At 39.5% G+C, this 17,841-nt stretch overlaps 1 protein-coding gene across 1 annotated transcript in view; it reads left to right on the top strand.

The window, feature by feature from the left end:
- Positions 1-827: 827 nt before the first annotated feature.
- The window catches only part of EIF5B (eukaryotic translation initiation factor 5B), a 35,809-nt gene continuing 18,795 nt past the window's right edge, over positions 828-17,841 (top strand). Inside the window, exons 1-7 of the mRNA XM_032680832.1 lie at positions 828-932; positions 13,495-13,620; positions 13,712-13,799; positions 14,197-14,848; positions 15,320-15,540; positions 15,836-15,986; positions 16,771-16,866. Of these exons, the coding sequence (XP_032536723.1) occupies positions 898-932; positions 13,495-13,620; positions 13,712-13,799; positions 14,197-14,848; positions 15,320-15,540; positions 15,836-15,986; positions 16,771-16,866 (1,369 nt within the window). The 5' untranslated portion in view covers positions 828-897. The remainder of the gene's footprint in view (positions 933-13,494; positions 13,621-13,711; positions 13,800-14,196; positions 14,849-15,319; positions 15,541-15,835; positions 15,987-16,770; positions 16,867-17,841) is intronic.

Genomic DNA, 17,841 nt, shown 5'->3' with positions numbered 1-17,841 from the left:
TCAGCTGCCTCCTGCCCCACAGCAGCAAGACCTGGGCTCTCCTGTGAGACAGCCCAGCACCGTGTCTGCTCCCAAGGCTCCTTGGAGGGAAGCGGGAGGGAAAGTTTTGTACACTGAGAAAGTTTGGCAAAGGGGGGAATGAATTACCGTACTTTTAGTGCTACCTAGCAGCCAATTTCCCTGCCATGGAACATCTCCCATCCCTGGAGCTGAGTTTGGTCACTACCACAAACCCAGTGCTGCCTCCTCGGCCCCTCCTGTGAGGGCCAGTCACCTTAGGGTCAGATGGTGGAGTTTTGGTTACACTTCACCTCCAACGAGGGGGAGTGCTGGGGATGATGGACCAGCAGAGCCCACGAAGGGCTGGGGGAAAACTACTTGTGTGTCCAGAGGAGCAGTGAGGTGTCCTGGGCATGTCCCACACCTGAGTTACTGCCTGGTCACTGTCCTGCTGCCCTGTTCCCTAAAACTTCCCCCTTAACCTTTCCATTCCTACACTTAGACCTAGCCATTCTATTTGCCTACAGGTAAAACCTTTCCAAACATGTTAAATTTGACTGTTCAGTCAGGTTTCGGGGCTAAATGGGCCACAATCCTGCCAGCAAGTCTTGGGCCCACTGGGGAGGCAGGAGGGAAACGACAAATTCGGGGCGTCACTTAGACGTTCTCCCAGGGTCTGCCCGAGGGCCGGACCGACGGGATCCGGGCCGGTTCCCGGAGCCTCTCGGTCGCCGCCCGTTCCCCCTCCGGCCGCCGGGGGGCGCCAGCGCCCGGAGGCCGCACGGCGTGGCGGGGCGGGGCGGGGGCGGGGCGGGCGCGTGCGCGGCGCGCGGCGGTGCCATATGCGCGGGGCGGTGCGCGGGCAGCGCTGAGGGGTCGCGCGCCGGTGTCGCCGCCATGGGCAAGAAGCAGAAGAACCGGAGCGAGGAGAGGTGAGGGGTACCGGGATTCCCCCCCGCTCGTCTCGCCCCAGGGACCCCTGCCCCGGGCCACCCGCGGCGGCGTGACACGGCCCACACGGCGCTGAGTCAGGCGTCGGGCCCGGCCGGGGCTCGCGGCCTCGTCGCAGGCGGGGCGCGTCAGGCCTGGCTCGGCCCGGCCGTGCGTCTGTTTGTCCGTCAGGGGCAGGCGGCTCGATTGCCAGCCAAAAAATAGCTGCTTAGTGCAATTGCAGTGCCTCAGGTGTGGGTTTATTAATTATTTTTTCTCTCTTATCGGGCGTTAGTGCAGTAGATCGTGCTGAGACAGTGACATCTACGTACTTCATGCTGTAACAGAGATCTCTGCATCTTTAATAAATGCAGACGTTGGATATTTTAGTGGTTGAATGGTAAGAGGATTGCCTCTGTGGTTATGTCCATATCGTCATGGACACTGCCGCATTTGTGAACTTTTTTTGTGTGTGAGAGTTTCCTATAGAGGCAGCTGTATTAACCATATGGAATGCTGACCGAGTGGCGTTGTGTGTATATACACAAGCAGGAGAGAACGTGTTTTTACTTGTCACTGTAAAGTAACTAATACAAAGATACAGTAAGTTTGAAGAGTGTTTTTAACTTCTAATGCTGACAAGTAGTTAAATAAAAACTGATGTCTTAAAATGTGTATAGGCTATAAACTACAACTTTTTTTCCTTAACTTTTTGAGCCATTAGGTGTTCTTAATTCGGATCTAAATGTTACAAAAAAGAAAGAGTGATAATGTAGTTGCAGTTACCCTCACTGTTGCTGAGTCCTAAGGTTGGTGGTTTCATCCTGGTGGTGGTGAGGAGCTCTTATGGGGAGCTGTCACATCAGGTGTCCTTCACAAGGAGCATGTGTTGGCTCGTGTTGGCTGTTTCATCTTGTTCGCTCAAGGATCCACTTGACATCATTTTTATATGCTTGCTAATGTGACTTTGCTCTTCACTGGTTACTCCATGAAGCTCCATGGTGAGCTACCTCCATTGGTTAGCTCCACGTTAAATCCAGATCTATGAGAGGCATTGAGTGTTAAATGCTGTTTCTTTCCTGTTTGTTACCCTTAAACCCAGTTTTGTCCAGCTCTGCATTTTCTTTAGCCAGCCTCTGTCAAGTTGTGGGGTGTCCTGTGCTGAGTCTATAGAAGACATCTCTGTTAATCCATGCCTGCGCTCCACTGCGTCCTATCTCTTCGCTTCTCAAGGCCACTGCTCCCATACCAGGCCTGTATTTCTCTACACCACATCATTGTTGTAGAGTTGTGAATATCTCATTCTGTGCAGTGCCTGCTCGTCAGTGGTGTCTATATGAAACTATGGTTGCAGCATGCTTGGGTAAACAGAAGTGGAACAAATTAGACATAGGCACCTGGTCAAGTAGAGAAATTGCTGTCACAGCTAAATCAAGGAACAGTTGCAGGCAGGTCAAGAGAAGTTCAGCCAAAGTAAGCCTTGGAAGTCTAGTGATGTTTTGGAATAGGTGTTACCTGCAGAGGTAACTTCTGTTGTCTGGTGGTGTTGGTTCTAGCTGACATCCCTGTGAACGTCAAGTTCCCTGAGGGAGAGACTGCATCACATATTTGAATCTGTAGCTTCAATTTGGACTTCCAGCATTCCTGTTCGGTCTCCCTTCTGTTTCCAGTAGAGTGAGAGAGGAACAGCTTTGCATAATCAAAGGCTCCCAGTTGGATTTGCTTGCCACATCTTCAGTTTTGTGCTATGCAGTGTTATTTGTGTTCTCCTCCTTTTCCTCTCTCCCTCCCCAACAATTACGTTACAGATACAATCCCTTACATCCCTTTTGATTGCAGCTCCCAAAGCATGTGGCAGCTCACAGGCACAACTCACAATGCAGAGGAAGCAGGAGGGAAGGTGCAGGTGGTATGTTTGTGTTTTGTGAATATTGATTTGACAATTGACATGGTGACAGGAAGGAGATTTTCTGCTCATCTTCTGACACAGTGAGACAAGTTATGTAAGGTACAAGTCATGTTTACTTTGCTTTTCTCCCATCACCCCCATAGCTCTGACTTCTGTAGCGGAGTTTCCTCCTCACTTGTTTCTGCTGAGTACAGTGGAGATCATACCAATGAGTATTGTTATATGTCTGGGAAGTGTGCTGGGAAATGAGGGTGCGGATGAATTTTGTCCGTGTGTACTTATACCCTGTTCCTATGACAAGACCCTGAGTTAGATGGTGAGCAGGAAAAGAATAGGAATGCAGGACTTGCTGTTATGAATACAGATTGCTGCCCGAACACTACGAATTGGTTCCTACTATATGAGCAGCTCTGTTATGCTCTGCTGGAACTCTTTTATTGACTGCTTGGTTGCTGTGCATCTGCCAGTAAAGAACATGTTTATCTAGAATGGTCAGATACATGGTGTGGTGTGTTAAGTGCTTCGTAAAGGTGGAGGGTGTCGAGTCATAAATAGCTTGTAAGACATTGGGAAGTTGCTTTAATTGTATCCTCTTTGGCATTTTGTGTTGATCACTCATTTTCAAATGAAACTTCTTAGCAAATATTTCAACGAAAACATGAGGTATCTGAGTTTTCAGGCTTTCCTAATTGAAGAGTAGGTGTTCTGATGTGTAGTCTAGCTCTTTCTGGAAGTGGTGTAGTGCTTTGGCTCTTTGATAGAGTTGTAGTGGCAGAAGGTATGTCAAGGTTCTATTCTGCTGGCTTTGGAATTTAGTTAGGATTTTTTTCTTTAAATGTGTGGGAAGAAAGGCTGTTCTAAACTACAGAACTGTGCTTTGAATCCAAGCCTCAAACTGCTGTTGTAGATTTCTAGTAAGTGTGCTATGTGCTCTATGTTACAGATTATTGCCAGCCTGGAATATGGATCTTTCCCCTTGATGGTGTTAGGTTTTGATGTGTTTTTCCTCTTCTCCCAGCTTTAAGTCATATTCCTCTTCTCTTAGTGGTTTTCCTTAGGTTCCAGTAGGTAGTATTTAGGTGTGTTTACTCTTCTGCACTTTAATAAAGTGACCTGTTACCTCGGCATACCAGTCTGATCATTCATGCTTATTGCTTTAGAAGTTCCAGGTGCCAGCTGTGATTCTGCAGCCAAGAGTGAACACTGCTGCTAAAATAAGACTTACAGTGCTCTTGCTGATGTATTGCTTTCTGTTCTACAAATTAAATCGCTGGTATTGTCTACTAGTTGTTCTCTTTGGCTCCTTTTTTTTATTAGTGTGCTAAGTAAAATCTTCTTAATGTCCTGTAGGGAAGCTCTCTGGAGGCTTGAAAGTATACAAACACCTGTAGTTTGGAAACATTCTGTACACCAGAAAATTTACAATAAGTGTCTCTATCTGCTTCTCAAAAGTATTTCCTCATACAAAGCTTTCTCTAGCTTTGGCAAGAACAGCTGATAAACCCTTGAGATTCCTGTTTTGCCAATCTCATCTGGAAGATGTAGTAAAATAATGCAAAATAAATCCTCCATTGCAGAAATTTATTGGCCTGTTCTATGCAAATGTATATTTCTTCCTCCCAAATTTAGTTTTTAACACTGGAATTTCATATATATATAAGAAAACTATCTTTATATCAGTTGGATTTTTTTTTAAAGCAAAGCATCACTGTAAAAAGACTATAAGGATCTTTAAATATTTGTGGTAAAGGCAAGATAAACCAAAAAGCACTACACTAAGGAGATTGTAAGAAGCAGCTTTTCTTGTAAAAATATTGATACTCTTTTTATCTATTACCTTCATGAAGGCATCTAAATCTTATGTATAACTGCTTCTGAAAAGTGTGAAAATAGTACATCACAAGCAGGAATTGCGGAATCTGTTCTTTCATTTCTCTGAGGACCTCTGGAAAGCCTTGCTTATAATAGAGGTTTATGGTAAGTTAAGCTTTTGCTGTTCTTGTTGGCACTCATAACATCAAACCAGACAAGGTCTACATACCTTTCCTGGTTTTAATTGGATTAGTGCTGCCATATTTTTCTGACTCTGGGCTCATGTGCATTGCTCTACATTTGTTTTGTGCTGTTCATCCCTTAGAAGCTGCCTAGGAGTGAAGGTTACAGTTCTGGACAAAGTCTCCAATTTAGTAACTTGTAGTGTTTGCATAATACTCGTTTTCCTCCTCCCTCTGACTTGTCCACAAAAATAGTCTCTTAAGAGAGGTAGAGGAGATAATTTTTCTGCACACAGATTATGTATGCACATAATTCAGTCATTAAGCTTGGCTGAAAAAGTGCAGCTCAAACTGGTGGGTGTTCTGGCCTGAAAGCAGTTAGTACCTTACAGAAGTGTTTTGATGATCCTGGTGTTTGCAGCATGGAGGACTTATTTCTGTATGTCAGTTTGGTGGGTTTTTGTTGATTTTTTTTTTTTTTACAATAGTTCTGAAATTTTAAATTTTAACACTGAAATATGTTTCTTTAAATACACACTGCAAGATGAAGTGTTGGTTTTAATTACAGTTAATGTAGATGGGCATCCTTTGCTCTTCAGAATTATAGACAATCTAAAGTGTATTTTGTGAAGTTGTTTTAAATGGTATTTTTGTGATGTATTTTGATTTTTATACAGTGACATGTGTAGGATATGGAAGCTGTGAAACTCTGAACTTCGAGGTAGTTTCTGTCATCTTTGCGCTGTTCCTAAACAGACAAAACCCAAAAGAACTAGGTCAAGGAAGACCGAATGCTAGTTTTTTACTTAGTGTTTCATATTCCATGCTTTTAGGCATCTTATTCTCTTGAGATCTAAACACAGAAACTGAACCTTGAAGAGCTGCTTTCTTCCAGAGATCCGTGTTGCCAGCTACCAGCCACAACAAAAGCTTTTTATCTTGTAGTTTTGTTATATCTTTGTTTAAATGGGAATTTTAGGCTGTGATGTGCCTTTTTTTTTTTTAATCTGAGTTGAATAAAGGAAACGTTCTGTTTTTCTAGAACCTGTTTGGGTTGAAGGTTAGGTTTTCTATCTTTTTTCAGAAGGTTTTGATTAGCTGATAGTTATGCCACTCTTTTTCCCCAGCCAAACTTGAAAGAGAAGGCATGGCTCTTTAATATTAAAAATTGAATCATTGCCTTGGGAGCCTGAATGAAAAGCAATTACCCTTTTAGTCAGATTTTACTTATTTGCTGTCTCATGTAATTAGGTAGCTTCACCAGCTTCCTTCATCTTTGAAAAATCACAGAGGTGTAGTTTCATGTAAAACTCAATTGAGTTGAGCTGTCAGACCTTTCAAACCTTTTGGTGCTACTCTCACTGTCCTCACCTCCCAGCTGTAACTGCTTCCAGTGCAGTGGATTCCGTGCTTATGTGCCCACAGTACAACTCAGGTGTGTGATTTGATCTACCACCAAAAAAGTGTTTTCTGCAAGGATTTGTGGCCACAGGATTGCCCGCCTGAGCTGATGAGAGGGACAAGTGTGGCTGGGAATGGGGAATGAAGTCACTTCTCCCCTTCCCTGCCCCATAGCTCAAGAAAAATGCAAGAGGAGGGTGCCTTATTTGTGGGGCTGTGATTTTTATTTTTATTCTTTAGGCACCGACAACAGCAGTGGTGGGTTGCATAGCTAATGCTCGCATGGACACTGCTTCACTTTTTGGGCTGAGGAAGGAGTGCAGCTCATTCTTTCCTGAGTTTCAAACTGTCTCAGCATATGTAATTTAAATGTTTTCAGTGGGGGGAAAAACCATGTGGCTTCTTCTACTCTAAAAGGAGAAGTTTGTGGTGTTCACGTACTTTGATAGGTCAAACTAGAAGGCGACCAGGGCTTTGTTTTCATGTTTTGAATAGCCCTGCTGAGCCAGCAGATGCTTGCATTTTTAATGTCATAACCCACTTAAAGGTTGTGCGGGGTTTTGAACAATTAAATGATAACTTCCAAAGTGGAACCAGCTTCTCTAGAGAAACTTATATTGGCGTTCTGTCTTTCAAACAGTCTTAATGCCTACAGGTAAAAACACCTACAAATAAGCCATTCAGCATTGGTAACTTGCTGGTTTTGGATAACCTCGTATTTAGAAATGAATCCTTGTTACTTGGCTTATTACCCACATATATGGAGGATGGGCAAGGTGCTCTAGGGAAGTAATGGTAAAGATCTCTAAAAATATTAGTTTTACGTGGTCTACAACTACTACAAAACTAAACACATGGAAACATGATTCAGCTTCTTTTCAGTCTTTTTAAAGGTCAAGGGCTTTTTTTTTTTTTTTTTTTTTTTTTTTTTTTAAGCAAAAGAAAATGACCTAATGACAATGATGTTCCTTAGAAGGTGGTTAGAAGAGCTGGTGTCATGTAAATGATGAAATATCTCCAAAGTTGCCTCAGCAAAAATGAGTCTTCTGATTATGCAGGAATGTGGGCAGGGAGCTCACAGCAGTGATGCAACTTCCTTGCTGTATTGACTTGCTGACTCTTCTGGCCCATGCTCATTAATGTTTCAGTGGGTTTTCTTAGGTCAGTTTTTGATCATATGGTGCTTTCTTACATTTCAACTTCACTTTTATAGAGACAGTCTAAAACAGATCTTATGTAAAAGACTTGTAGCATAATTTGGCTTCACATGTTAGCTGTAAGATGAAGGCAAGCGTTAGTAATCATGTTTGTCTTGGTCAGTGCAATGGATCAAAAAGTGCTTGTAATCTTTGAGTCTGTGAGTACTCTTTAATTTTAGTTTCAGCAGGAGAGTGTTATCCTGTTGACTTTCTTTTTAAAGCTGGAAGTTGGATTTCCAGTAGTTAAGGGTTTGTCTCATTTTAAGCTGAATTCTTCCACTTAATTTCTGCAGTTTCACTTACCTAATTTCAGTAGAGTCAAATTGCTATGAATGAGGGCAACTCAGCTCCTTTGTATAATCCTGTTGTTCCACTCTTTCAGCTCATGAATGGATTAGTAGTTTCCTTTGCTCTTTATCTCACTGCTGCCTAGTCAGGATGCCATCTCTGTAACGTGTAGCTGTTTATAATGAAGTGTGCTTGTTTATAATGAAGTTTTTCCTGTAATTTTGGGATATATATTGTAGGTATGGTCATAAGTGTACTGAAAGTCCTAATTGTGTGTGTTCTTAGGAAAGCACGTGAGGAAAGCATGCACATTTGCTGGTGGTCTTGCTAATGTAATGAGCTTGTCTGTTATTAAAGAATATCTGTGAAATGCTGTTGGTGTCAGTTGGCTTTCCTTCACTAGAACTGGCATGGAAAGCTGGAGGAGCTTATTTGTTAAGGAAGAGCAGTAACGCATTTTAGCTGCAGAAGTTCACTGAGCAAAGAAAAATGATAAAAGCCTATTAGCTCTTATTTCAATAGCTGTAGTCCTGCCTTCCTGCATTTGGCTTTGTTTGCCTTGGCAATGCCCAGGAAGTCTTTCAAATTTCTATGCCTAGATTTTTCTGTTACAGAGACTATATTGCATGCAGTATCTGTCCTTTGTATGGAAGCTTCACACTGTGGAAATCCCTTAATAATGAGTATATAAACTATGCCAGTACTTGGAGTAATTTTTTTAACCTTCCATGGAAGAGTGAAGTGATAGTTATAGTTTACTTATAACTATTCTGACATACTTTGTTAGGAAGCGTTGATAGTTTTTATCTTATTTCAGAATTGTAAGTTTAATGTTGACTTGAATGTTGAAAGTTGACTTGAAGCATGACAGCTTCTGCTCTGGTGAGCAGTGCACTGATGAGCACCTGTAATATTGTAGAGTGGGAAAGAAAAGGTGAAACTTCAAACTTTAAAACTACATCTTGCTAATTGTGAACAAGTGTTAGAAACTGAACTTCACTAAGTGAGGTTGTTTTTAAACAAAATGGTAAAGTATGCCTGTAAAAGACTAAAGCAAACCCTAGAATGTGGAAATTAGGATTAATGTAAGTTTGAGCATCTGTAAATTAAAGCTTGTGTTAGGGTCAACTCTGGCCTCCAGATGGCTTCCACAGGGATTTTCTAGGTTCTGGCTGTTGCAGGGCATTGCATCAGAAAAAATAAACTTGATCCAAAACTGTGCTTGTTTCTCATGTTTTAAAAACATGATTTAATAGCTGAGGGGTTTGTTTGTTGTTGTTTTTTACTGTTTCTAGTCTTAAATGTTGTTTCCTTGGTGTACTAGCAAGAGAAACACAGCAGTGTTGGTTTTTTCCTACAGAATGTGCATCTATCAGTCACGAGATTTTTTTTTCCACTTTTCTGACTCAATAGCTTTCAGCTGTGTGGGATCTTGTAAGTAGGAGAACTACTGGCTGTCTTGGTACATCTGACTGAGCAGCGGTAGGTGACAGCTCTGTTTTTCCTGTTTTCATCTTCCCACTGAAAAAAAAAATCATACTTTGTCTTATAGGCAGGATTTGGGGTTGTAGCTTTATTTGTTGCTCATTTTGTTTAACACATAATGTGAGCAGCTTAGATTGTGTTTTGGGTATCACTTTGTTACTGGCCTGATTTGATGCTTTGTTTGCATGAGAGATGTTACTGAATTTCCTCTGTTGGTCATACCTGTCTTAAAAATCTCCAAAACTTATTTGGGGTGGTCTGGATGATCCTGGTTAGGTACAGAATGGTGTGTTAACACAGCATTTATTTAGTAACCGAGTTAATATTCAGGATTCTATCCTTTCCTCATGTAATGAGGCTTTCCTCATGTAATATCAGTTTCCATTAGTTTATGCAGACAACTTATACTGGAACCCTTTTGGGCAACAGTTGATTTCTTAATGTCATTTCTAGGGCATTAAGGTAAGTATTTTTTCAGTATAAAGTATGTAAATGTGCTGTTTTAAAAATGCTTTGAAATCCTGTTAAGTCCTATATTGCTGTAATCCTGCTTAAATGGCAAAAGGCAGTGAAATTGTGTAGGGGAAATGTAAAGCACTTTTTCTTTTTGATTAGTAATGTAATTGCAAAGAAAAATAGTTTTGTTTGGTATCTGAAATGTAGTGATCTCTGTGTACTTGTTATTGATTACTGCCCTCTCCTTTAATTAATCTGACTGCTGTGTCTTTCTCCACTGCAGAGTTTTGCCTTATATTAGGCACAAACCTCCATGGAGTAATGTCTGCAGCCATTTGTTTTGAAAATTGCTTGTTTTGGATTGAGTGAAGTACACACACCTTACTCCTAGTGTAATTTAATGCATTGAAGTGCTGTATTAGCAGTATCAGAGTTCTTTTTATATCTGGCAGCAAAAACAGAGGCTGGAATCAAAAGATATGAATAAGAGAGGTAGCTTAGGCTTCAGTTGTGAAACAAAGACAAAGGAAAATCAGGGAAGTAACCCCTTCTCAGCAGTGAAGTAGCATTGTTTTCATTTTTTCACTTTCTAGACCCCCTTGAGCCTCTTACGTTGGGGAAACATGGGGTTATCTTTTTGGTCTAAGGTAGTGAGGCTGTGAAATCTGTTTACAAAGTCTTCACGCAAAAGCAGTTTGAGGCCAAAATTGAAAACCATTTGAGCATATTCTGGTCCTTTCAGGTTCCTGTATCAGGCCCTCTTAGGGTTGAACCCTTGTAAAGGCTGAGTGGAGACCTTTTGGAGGTCTCAAGGAAGAGGTTCTTGCAAGAGCGTTCGCGTTTTTGAAACATGTTTGGGGACTGCTTAAAAAAAGTTTACTGATAGAAGTTCCTAGGTGTATCTAATAATGCCAATAGGAAAGAAGCTTTCCTGGTATGGATCTAAGTGTAGTGGTTTCCTTATAACATAAGAATCTCCCAGGATGAGGGAGAGCACCTTCTCAATCTTCTATTTGACTTTCTTTTATTATGATATACTAGTGGACTATTATTAGAGTTTTAAAAGGTAAGGAAATTCAAGGTCAGTATGGGAATAAACTTGCAGTAATGGAAGCCAGTGTTTGAATTCCTTTAGCTTTCCAGTGATATTCTTGCTTGTCAATTCTTAGGAGTTATAGCTGTATATATTGCTGTATATATAAGTGCATGCAGCCTTAATTTTACTTCATTGAGGAAGCTTGCTGTGTCACTCCTTAGTAAATGGAAGTGTAGTGGAAAGTATAGATTATTTTTCAGAAACTAAGCAGTAGAAGCCAAGTTTGGAAAGGCTTTTATACTATATTGATACCACTATTGTGACAGCTGGACAGTCTTTATTATTATTCCTAAAGTGTTCTTGCTGGTGGGTGTTAGAGCTTAATGTTTGTGAATTAGTTTCTTCAGTGTTTGATTTGAGACTTTTTTTTTCCCCCAAAGAAGTTTTCTTCCTCAAGGTTCAGTTGAAGTGAGTTGATTTAACAGCAAATAAACTCTCACCCCCTTAAAGCCTGTATGCTGGAAAGCATAATGGAACACAGGCATCTTCTTTGCTTGTAGCAAAAAACCCTTGTATTTTATGTTTGGACATAACTTTCTGCTAAGTTGTAATGTGAAAAGTCAGCCTTGAGAATATCTGTGTGAAATATAAGCTGTTAAAGGACTGATGCTTTGGTATCTGTACAACCACATGGTTAAGATCCTGTAGTGATGGGAGCAGTATGGCCTTGGAATTGTAGTAGAGCATGTATTGTGGTCTCTCTAAACTGTTTCAGACTTGGATTTGACTCAGTCTCCTCCATTAACTCCTAGAGCAGAAGGAGGTGAGCAAATGTGCTTAATAAACTTGATATTCTGCAATTAATGCAAAAACAAGTGTGAGGGCCCTTGTGTAGACCTAGGTGTAGTATAGTTAGCCTGAGATTAGGGCTTTAATTCTAGGTGTAGAGATGAATGACATTTTTATTTCAGCTGTTACCCCTGGTGTACAACCAGTTAAACTGCTTAAAAAACCAGCTCTCCAATTGCTGAAACATCAAGTCAGCTTAAGGGGGAAATGACCAAAAAGTTTATTTTCTATTGAAGAGGTGAGGATTGCTTTAGAAATCTTTCATTAACTATTTGAGAGAACAGTTTCTTTTGACAAATGTACTACTAATCATGTCAGCACCTAGGAAGCATTTCTAGGTATATTTAAGGTTTGTATTTTCCTTTCTTGACTAAAAGTAAGTATCTCTGGTGATGCAGGTGCTGTACAACGAGGTGCTTTGTTGTACTGCTTTTTATTTGTTCAGTCTACATAGAAGAAAATTTAAGATCTTAAAAATACAAGTAATCAATCTTGGCCTTTAAAAAAATGAAGTGCATCGTTGCTTAGTTGTGCTGTTGTCTCATATAAAGTGTTTGGTGACTTGCATATTCCCAATACTTGGCATAAGTTGGGTTTGTGAATGTCAGCATTCACTTGTAAATGTGAATTTAAAGTTGTAAAATGTAAAATTTTACAATTGTAAAATGATTCAACCCTTTCCTTTTGTGAAGAGAAATATAACTTGGACTTACTGAATTTCAGGATCTGTAAATGAATAATTAAATACTTGATTTTCTTTATTAAGATTCAACTCCTGGGTTTATAGATTGGTGAGGCTGAAGTGCTCTAGTAGTTTAGAATTTGCTGATCACTTGAAAGCCCTGAATTTGGAATAAATTCATTTCTCTTATTTTCTGGTTATAGTTTCTGGTACTTGGTGGGTCAACCCTTGGCTGATTTGTCCTAAGTGGGTGGTAGTGATTAAGTGAAATTGTGTTTTCTGCCCACATATCTAAGAAAGAGTTAAATGAGATATTAACAACTTATTGATTAAATGGTTCTTGAAACTGCAAGTTGTGATAAAAGTAGTGTCCTAATATTTGCTACTTTATAGACCAGTTTTGGTCTGAGAACTGAACTTCTAAGTGTGAAGCAGGGAATAAGTGAGTCTCCTTTCTTACAATTGTGTTGTGAGCGTGTTTAGATGGTAAAACATCTGGACAAAAACTTTCAGCTTTCTTTAGGCTTGAGAGAGGTAATACTAAGGCAAGTGGTGAAAATGAACTGCATTGGTATTTTTTATGGGCTGCTTTAGAGTCTGACTTGGGCCTGAACTCTGTTCCTCTGTGTGGCTTATTTTCTTAAAAGATAAAAATAAAATTTTCAGTCTGATGGCAAAGCACAGGCAACTTACTGTAAGGTGGAAGCTGTAAAGAACTTCCACTTATTTGCTAAATAAAAATACAATAGTTTTTCTGTTTGCTAAAGGACGTTTAAAGGAGCAGATAAGTACCTCTTAGTAGATTTTCCTGGTTATAAATTGCAAAATTTCTTCTATTTATGCTTCATTTTTACACTTTCACCGTGGTGGCTGCTTTTCTGTCAGTGACACAGACTGTGATTTGAAGGGCTAAAAAACTTATCTTTTGAAGGAACAAAGTCAAATAGTCTAGTTACATTCTTTCAGGAAGTTATATCAAATCTCACAGCTAAACTTTAAAAGTCGGTGTTGGAAGAACTGAATGTGTTTTACTGTTCCACCTTCCTTCACGTGAAGGACATGAATGAAGGTTTTTTCCTTTCCGTTGTACTGAGTGAAATAAGGTAACAGTGCATAATAGTTAAATATGGGGGGATTTCCCTTGCATTGCTTATGTTTTGTGATTGATTTTGCATTTTGAAGCTTTTGTTTTATGCAGATGGCTTCTACTTACGTAAACTTAATGTTTGAAGTCTTGAAAATGCTGCTTTCCTTCCCCATTTTAGTGCAAAAGATGATATTGATATTGATGCCCTTGCTGCCGAGATAGAAGGTGCAGGAGCTGCAAAGGATCAAGAGCCTCAGAAATCCAAAGGCAAAAAGAAAAAAGAGAAGAAGAAACAGGATTTTGAGTAAGTTTGGGTTTTTTTCCTATCTGTCTGATTTTATTCCATTATCCAAAACCTCAGTTACTTAAGTACCCTAACTTCTTTCTTATTTTAGTGAAGATGATATCCTGAAGGAGCTGGAGGAACTGTCAATAGAGGCGCAAGGAGGGAAAGTTGACAGGGAACAGCCTTCTACAGGAAAGGTGAACACTGAGAGGGAGGTGGGCTTTTAAACAGAAAATTATTGAAATATGAGACACCCCTGTCCCAGAGAAGTTGTAGTGATACAGTGTAGTTGGAGATCCTATGTGAAACATGCAGCTAACATGTTTTTTTAATTATACTTGATCATATTTTCATAGTGAAGTCAATTGTGGAAGATTTTACCAGAAGCCATGTCTTCATGCTAATAATTATTCAAAACCACTCAGAAGAAATTTTAATTGGGGCTGAGGTATGGTGCACTCAGAAGGAATAGTTATTGCTTTCAAACTTTGTCTTCAGTATTAGAGGCTTTTCTTCTTGTATCTCAATGCTACTTCTTAGCTCATGATGGCAAGTAATTTTTCATGGCTGATTATTGAATTGTTTAATTACCAGGTTGAAAATGACAATGAAGAAAGCTTATCAAAACAAGATAAAAAAAGGAAAGGAAAGAGTAAAAAAGCCAATCTGGAAAATGACTATGACAGTGAGGAAGTGGAAGATAAAGATAAAAAATCTAAAAAACCTCAGAAAGCAAAACAAGACATGCTTTCTGGCAGTGATGATGATGATCATGAGACACGGCTTAAGAAGAGCAAAGGGAAAACTCAGAAGTCAAATAAAAAACAAGATTTGTCAGAAGAAGATGAATCTAATACTAGGAAAAGCAAAGAGCGTGGGGGTGGAGTGTCTACAGGTGAGAGTGGTGATGAATCGGATGATGTCTCCCAATCTAGAAAAGGACAAAAGAAAAACCAAAAGCAAAAGTCTGCTCCTGCTGCTGAAAGTGGGGATGATGAAGAAGAACCTTCATTCAAAGTAAAAACGGTGGCCCAGAAGAAGGCAGAAAAAAAAGAACGTGAAAGGAAAAAACGTGAAGAAGAAAAAGCCAAACTCAGGAAGCAGAAAGAGAAGGAAGAATTAGAAGGTGGTAAAGAACCAGCAAAGCCAAAAGAATCTCTAAAAAAATCTGAAGAGAAGGCCTCTCCTGAAATCACAGCAGTCTCTGGCCCTGGGGAAAAAGGAGAGACTCCTGCAGGAACAGAGGGTTTGTAACATGGTTCCTAAAACTGTAATTTAAACACTGTGGCTTTTATAAGAGGTGGCAGGCAGTGAGGAGAGTTTGTTGGTTTATTTTGAATTGTACATACTAGACATTTGGTAGCTTTGTCTGCCTCTCTGTGTTGGCTCACATGTGGCTGTGTTTTCTGGCCTGTAGTTTGTTCAGACACATGAGAAAATAAAAACCAGATAGTGAGTTCTTATTACAATATATGATTATGGTTCTGTATTGCAAGAGTACTTTTTCACTTCCCAGTTATTCTGTTACTTTAAGGCTTCAGGCCCTGACTTTGGAACTTAAGAGACAGTTTTGTTGTTTGTGTTATGAAGTGTTTATGTAGAAGCCAATGAAAATGTTCCTCATTTGGTGTTATTTATCGTATTTCAAACATTAATTGTATTTAGAGTATCTTTGAAATTTCTGGGGTTTTTGAATGTATGCATCTTCTTTCTGTAGCTGATGACAATGAGGGGGACAAAAAGAAAAAAGACAAGAAAAAAAAGAAAGGTGAGAAAGAAGAAAAAGAGAAAGAGAAGAAAAAGGGTCCCAGTAAAGCCACTGTTAAAGCTATGCAAGAGGCCCTGGCTAAAATGAAAGAGGAAGAGGAAAGGGCAAAACGAGAGGAGGAAGAACGCATAAGACGACTGGAGGAACTAGAAGCAAAGCGGAAAGAGGAGGTACCGTATATGTCACTCCAAGGATAAAATAAGGGAGAATGTCATCTTAATTTGTATGCTTGCTGGTGCAGTTGGTGAATGGTACTCTCAAGTATGTGGTGTGACTGTTGGGGATGGCCCTGTGCAGGGCTAAGTGTTGGACTTGATGATCCTTGTGGATCCCTTCCAACTCAGCATATTCTGCAATTCCATGAATTAGTCCTTAATATGTTTGTCATGAACAGAATATACTGTTGGCTAGCTTTTGTGCAAAGCATGCTCTAAAATTTCTGCATGTTTCTTTATCTTTTTTTAGGAACGATTAGAGCAAGAGAGGAAAGAAAGAAAGAAACAGAAGGAAAAAGAGAGGAAGGAGCGTTTGAAGAAGGAGGGAAAACTTTTAACAAAAGCTCAACGAGAAGCCAGAGCCAGAGCAGAGGCTACTCTTAAACTACTCCAAGCTCAGGGTAAGCAGTAAAGTTTAAAATAATAATAATTAAAAGAACCCAAAAAAATCCGCTGAACCTTCATGCCTGTTACTGCTCTCTGTTTGTGTTTTTCTCTTTGAAGTTAGGAGGGCAAGTACTTAGTGATTCCATGTAAAGCCTGCTCTGTTGTCAAGGAATGCAGTGTCTGTCTTCCTTCCCTGTCCCCCCCCTTTTTGTAAAGTAGGTTTAAATGTCTGTATTTTCATCTTACGCTTTAAATATCCAACTTTTTAATGCGTTCTACTTGCAGATTAAAGTTGTTAGTTGTGAAACTTAGGAAAAAGCACTTAAAGAAGAGGCTTAGTCCAAAGGCCAGGAAAAGCAGATGGGCTATGCTGCAGATCTTATAAGACTGGTGATCTGGATCCTGTTGAATTAATTCACAGGCTTAATTAGGCAAGGGCATTGTTTTGCCTCAAGTTAGCTAGTCCATGTTCATGAAATCCTGTGCAGGTCTGTGATAACTTCAATTCTGCAATCTTAAAATCCGATTGGATTTATTGCTTATTTTTTGTTCATCATCTCCTTCCCCCAGTTATCCAACTTCTTTTTGAGAGCATTCAGTAGTATCTGATGAATGATACTTCAATTGAGTTTTGCAGCTTTTGAATCCAGACTATTAAAAAAGATAAAATATACATCGAACCTACTTTCCACTCTTCCTTCCTCCATCTTCCAATTTTGGAAAACGTGTTCTTATTTAAACCAAAGTTTGTTTATTATTTACCTGGATTTTCTTTCTAACAATTTTTTTTTTTTGCAGGTGTTGAAGTGCCATCCAAAGACTCTGTGCCAAAGAAGAGGCCAATATATGAAGACAAAAAGAGAAAGAAGCAGCAGCAACCAGAAAATAAAGAAGGTATGGTTTGCATGGATTCTTAATAGATTAATCATATTTCTGGAAGCTTTTATGAAATAAATCAGTTAATGCTAAACTAATTGCACCTCAGGGTGCCTCAGGTTCTTTTGACACCTCTACCCTCACATCCAAGTGCTGATGCCTTAGGATCCTAAAGTTATTTTGAAGGCTGTGCACTTAATCCTTTGTTTTACAATCCACTTGACTGTTTTTTTTTCCTAACCTGGGTATTGTCTTAAGATTTTCTAAATGTTGGAGATGTACAGGATGTAAAGGCCTTGTACAAATGTGATGTTGTACAAATGCTTTGTGTGCATATGTAGGTCAAATACAAAGTAGTGTAAGTAATAATGACTTATAATTAAGTCTAAGTTGATGTCCCAGGATGAAAGGGGATTGATCCTCATTTTAGTTCTGTTCTTTGTGGTGGAGACAGTTTGTTCACTTGTTTTCTTGTATATAAAAACAAATTCTGGTTCCTGGGTGCAAGTCATTCAGAGTAGTTCAAAGAGCTTGCATTTTTGAAAACTTACTATTTATTGCACTAGTTAGAGTAGGTTGAATGTGTCAGTTTTTTACTTCTGTGGTTCATGACTTTCCTCTGGGGGTATTACTATGGCTCTTTTCAAGACTAATCCTTAATTTAAAGAATTCAGATTTACTTCTTCTTTAGCTTTTTTTTTTAATTTGACATGAGTTATGTGACTACTTAGCAATTAAGCAGTGTGTGTAAAGAGTTGAAATGGTACTTATCTGAATTGTGTCGGTGACTTTTTATTTTTAATGAAACAGAAGAGAAAGTATGGCTAGTTCATTAGTATTGCTTCGTTTTCTCTTGTCTTTTAAAGAAAATGAGGAGGCTTTTAAGGTCAAAAGCAATAGTAATCATCTTAGCCAATAACTGACCTATCTCATAAATCTTTTCAACTGCTTGGAAAGCCAAATGTTTTCCAAATAAGCTGGCGTGGAGCTGTA

The sequence above is a fragment of the Chiroxiphia lanceolata genome, chromosome 2 (genome assembly GCF_009829145.1).
Source record: "Chiroxiphia lanceolata isolate bChiLan1 chromosome 2, bChiLan1.pri, whole genome shotgun sequence".
Lineage (NCBI taxonomy): Eukaryota > Metazoa > Chordata > Aves > Passeriformes > Pipridae > Chiroxiphia > Chiroxiphia lanceolata.
The sequence above is the reverse complement of the archived record's forward strand: the minus strand, read 5'-3'. Positions and strand labels throughout refer to the sequence as shown.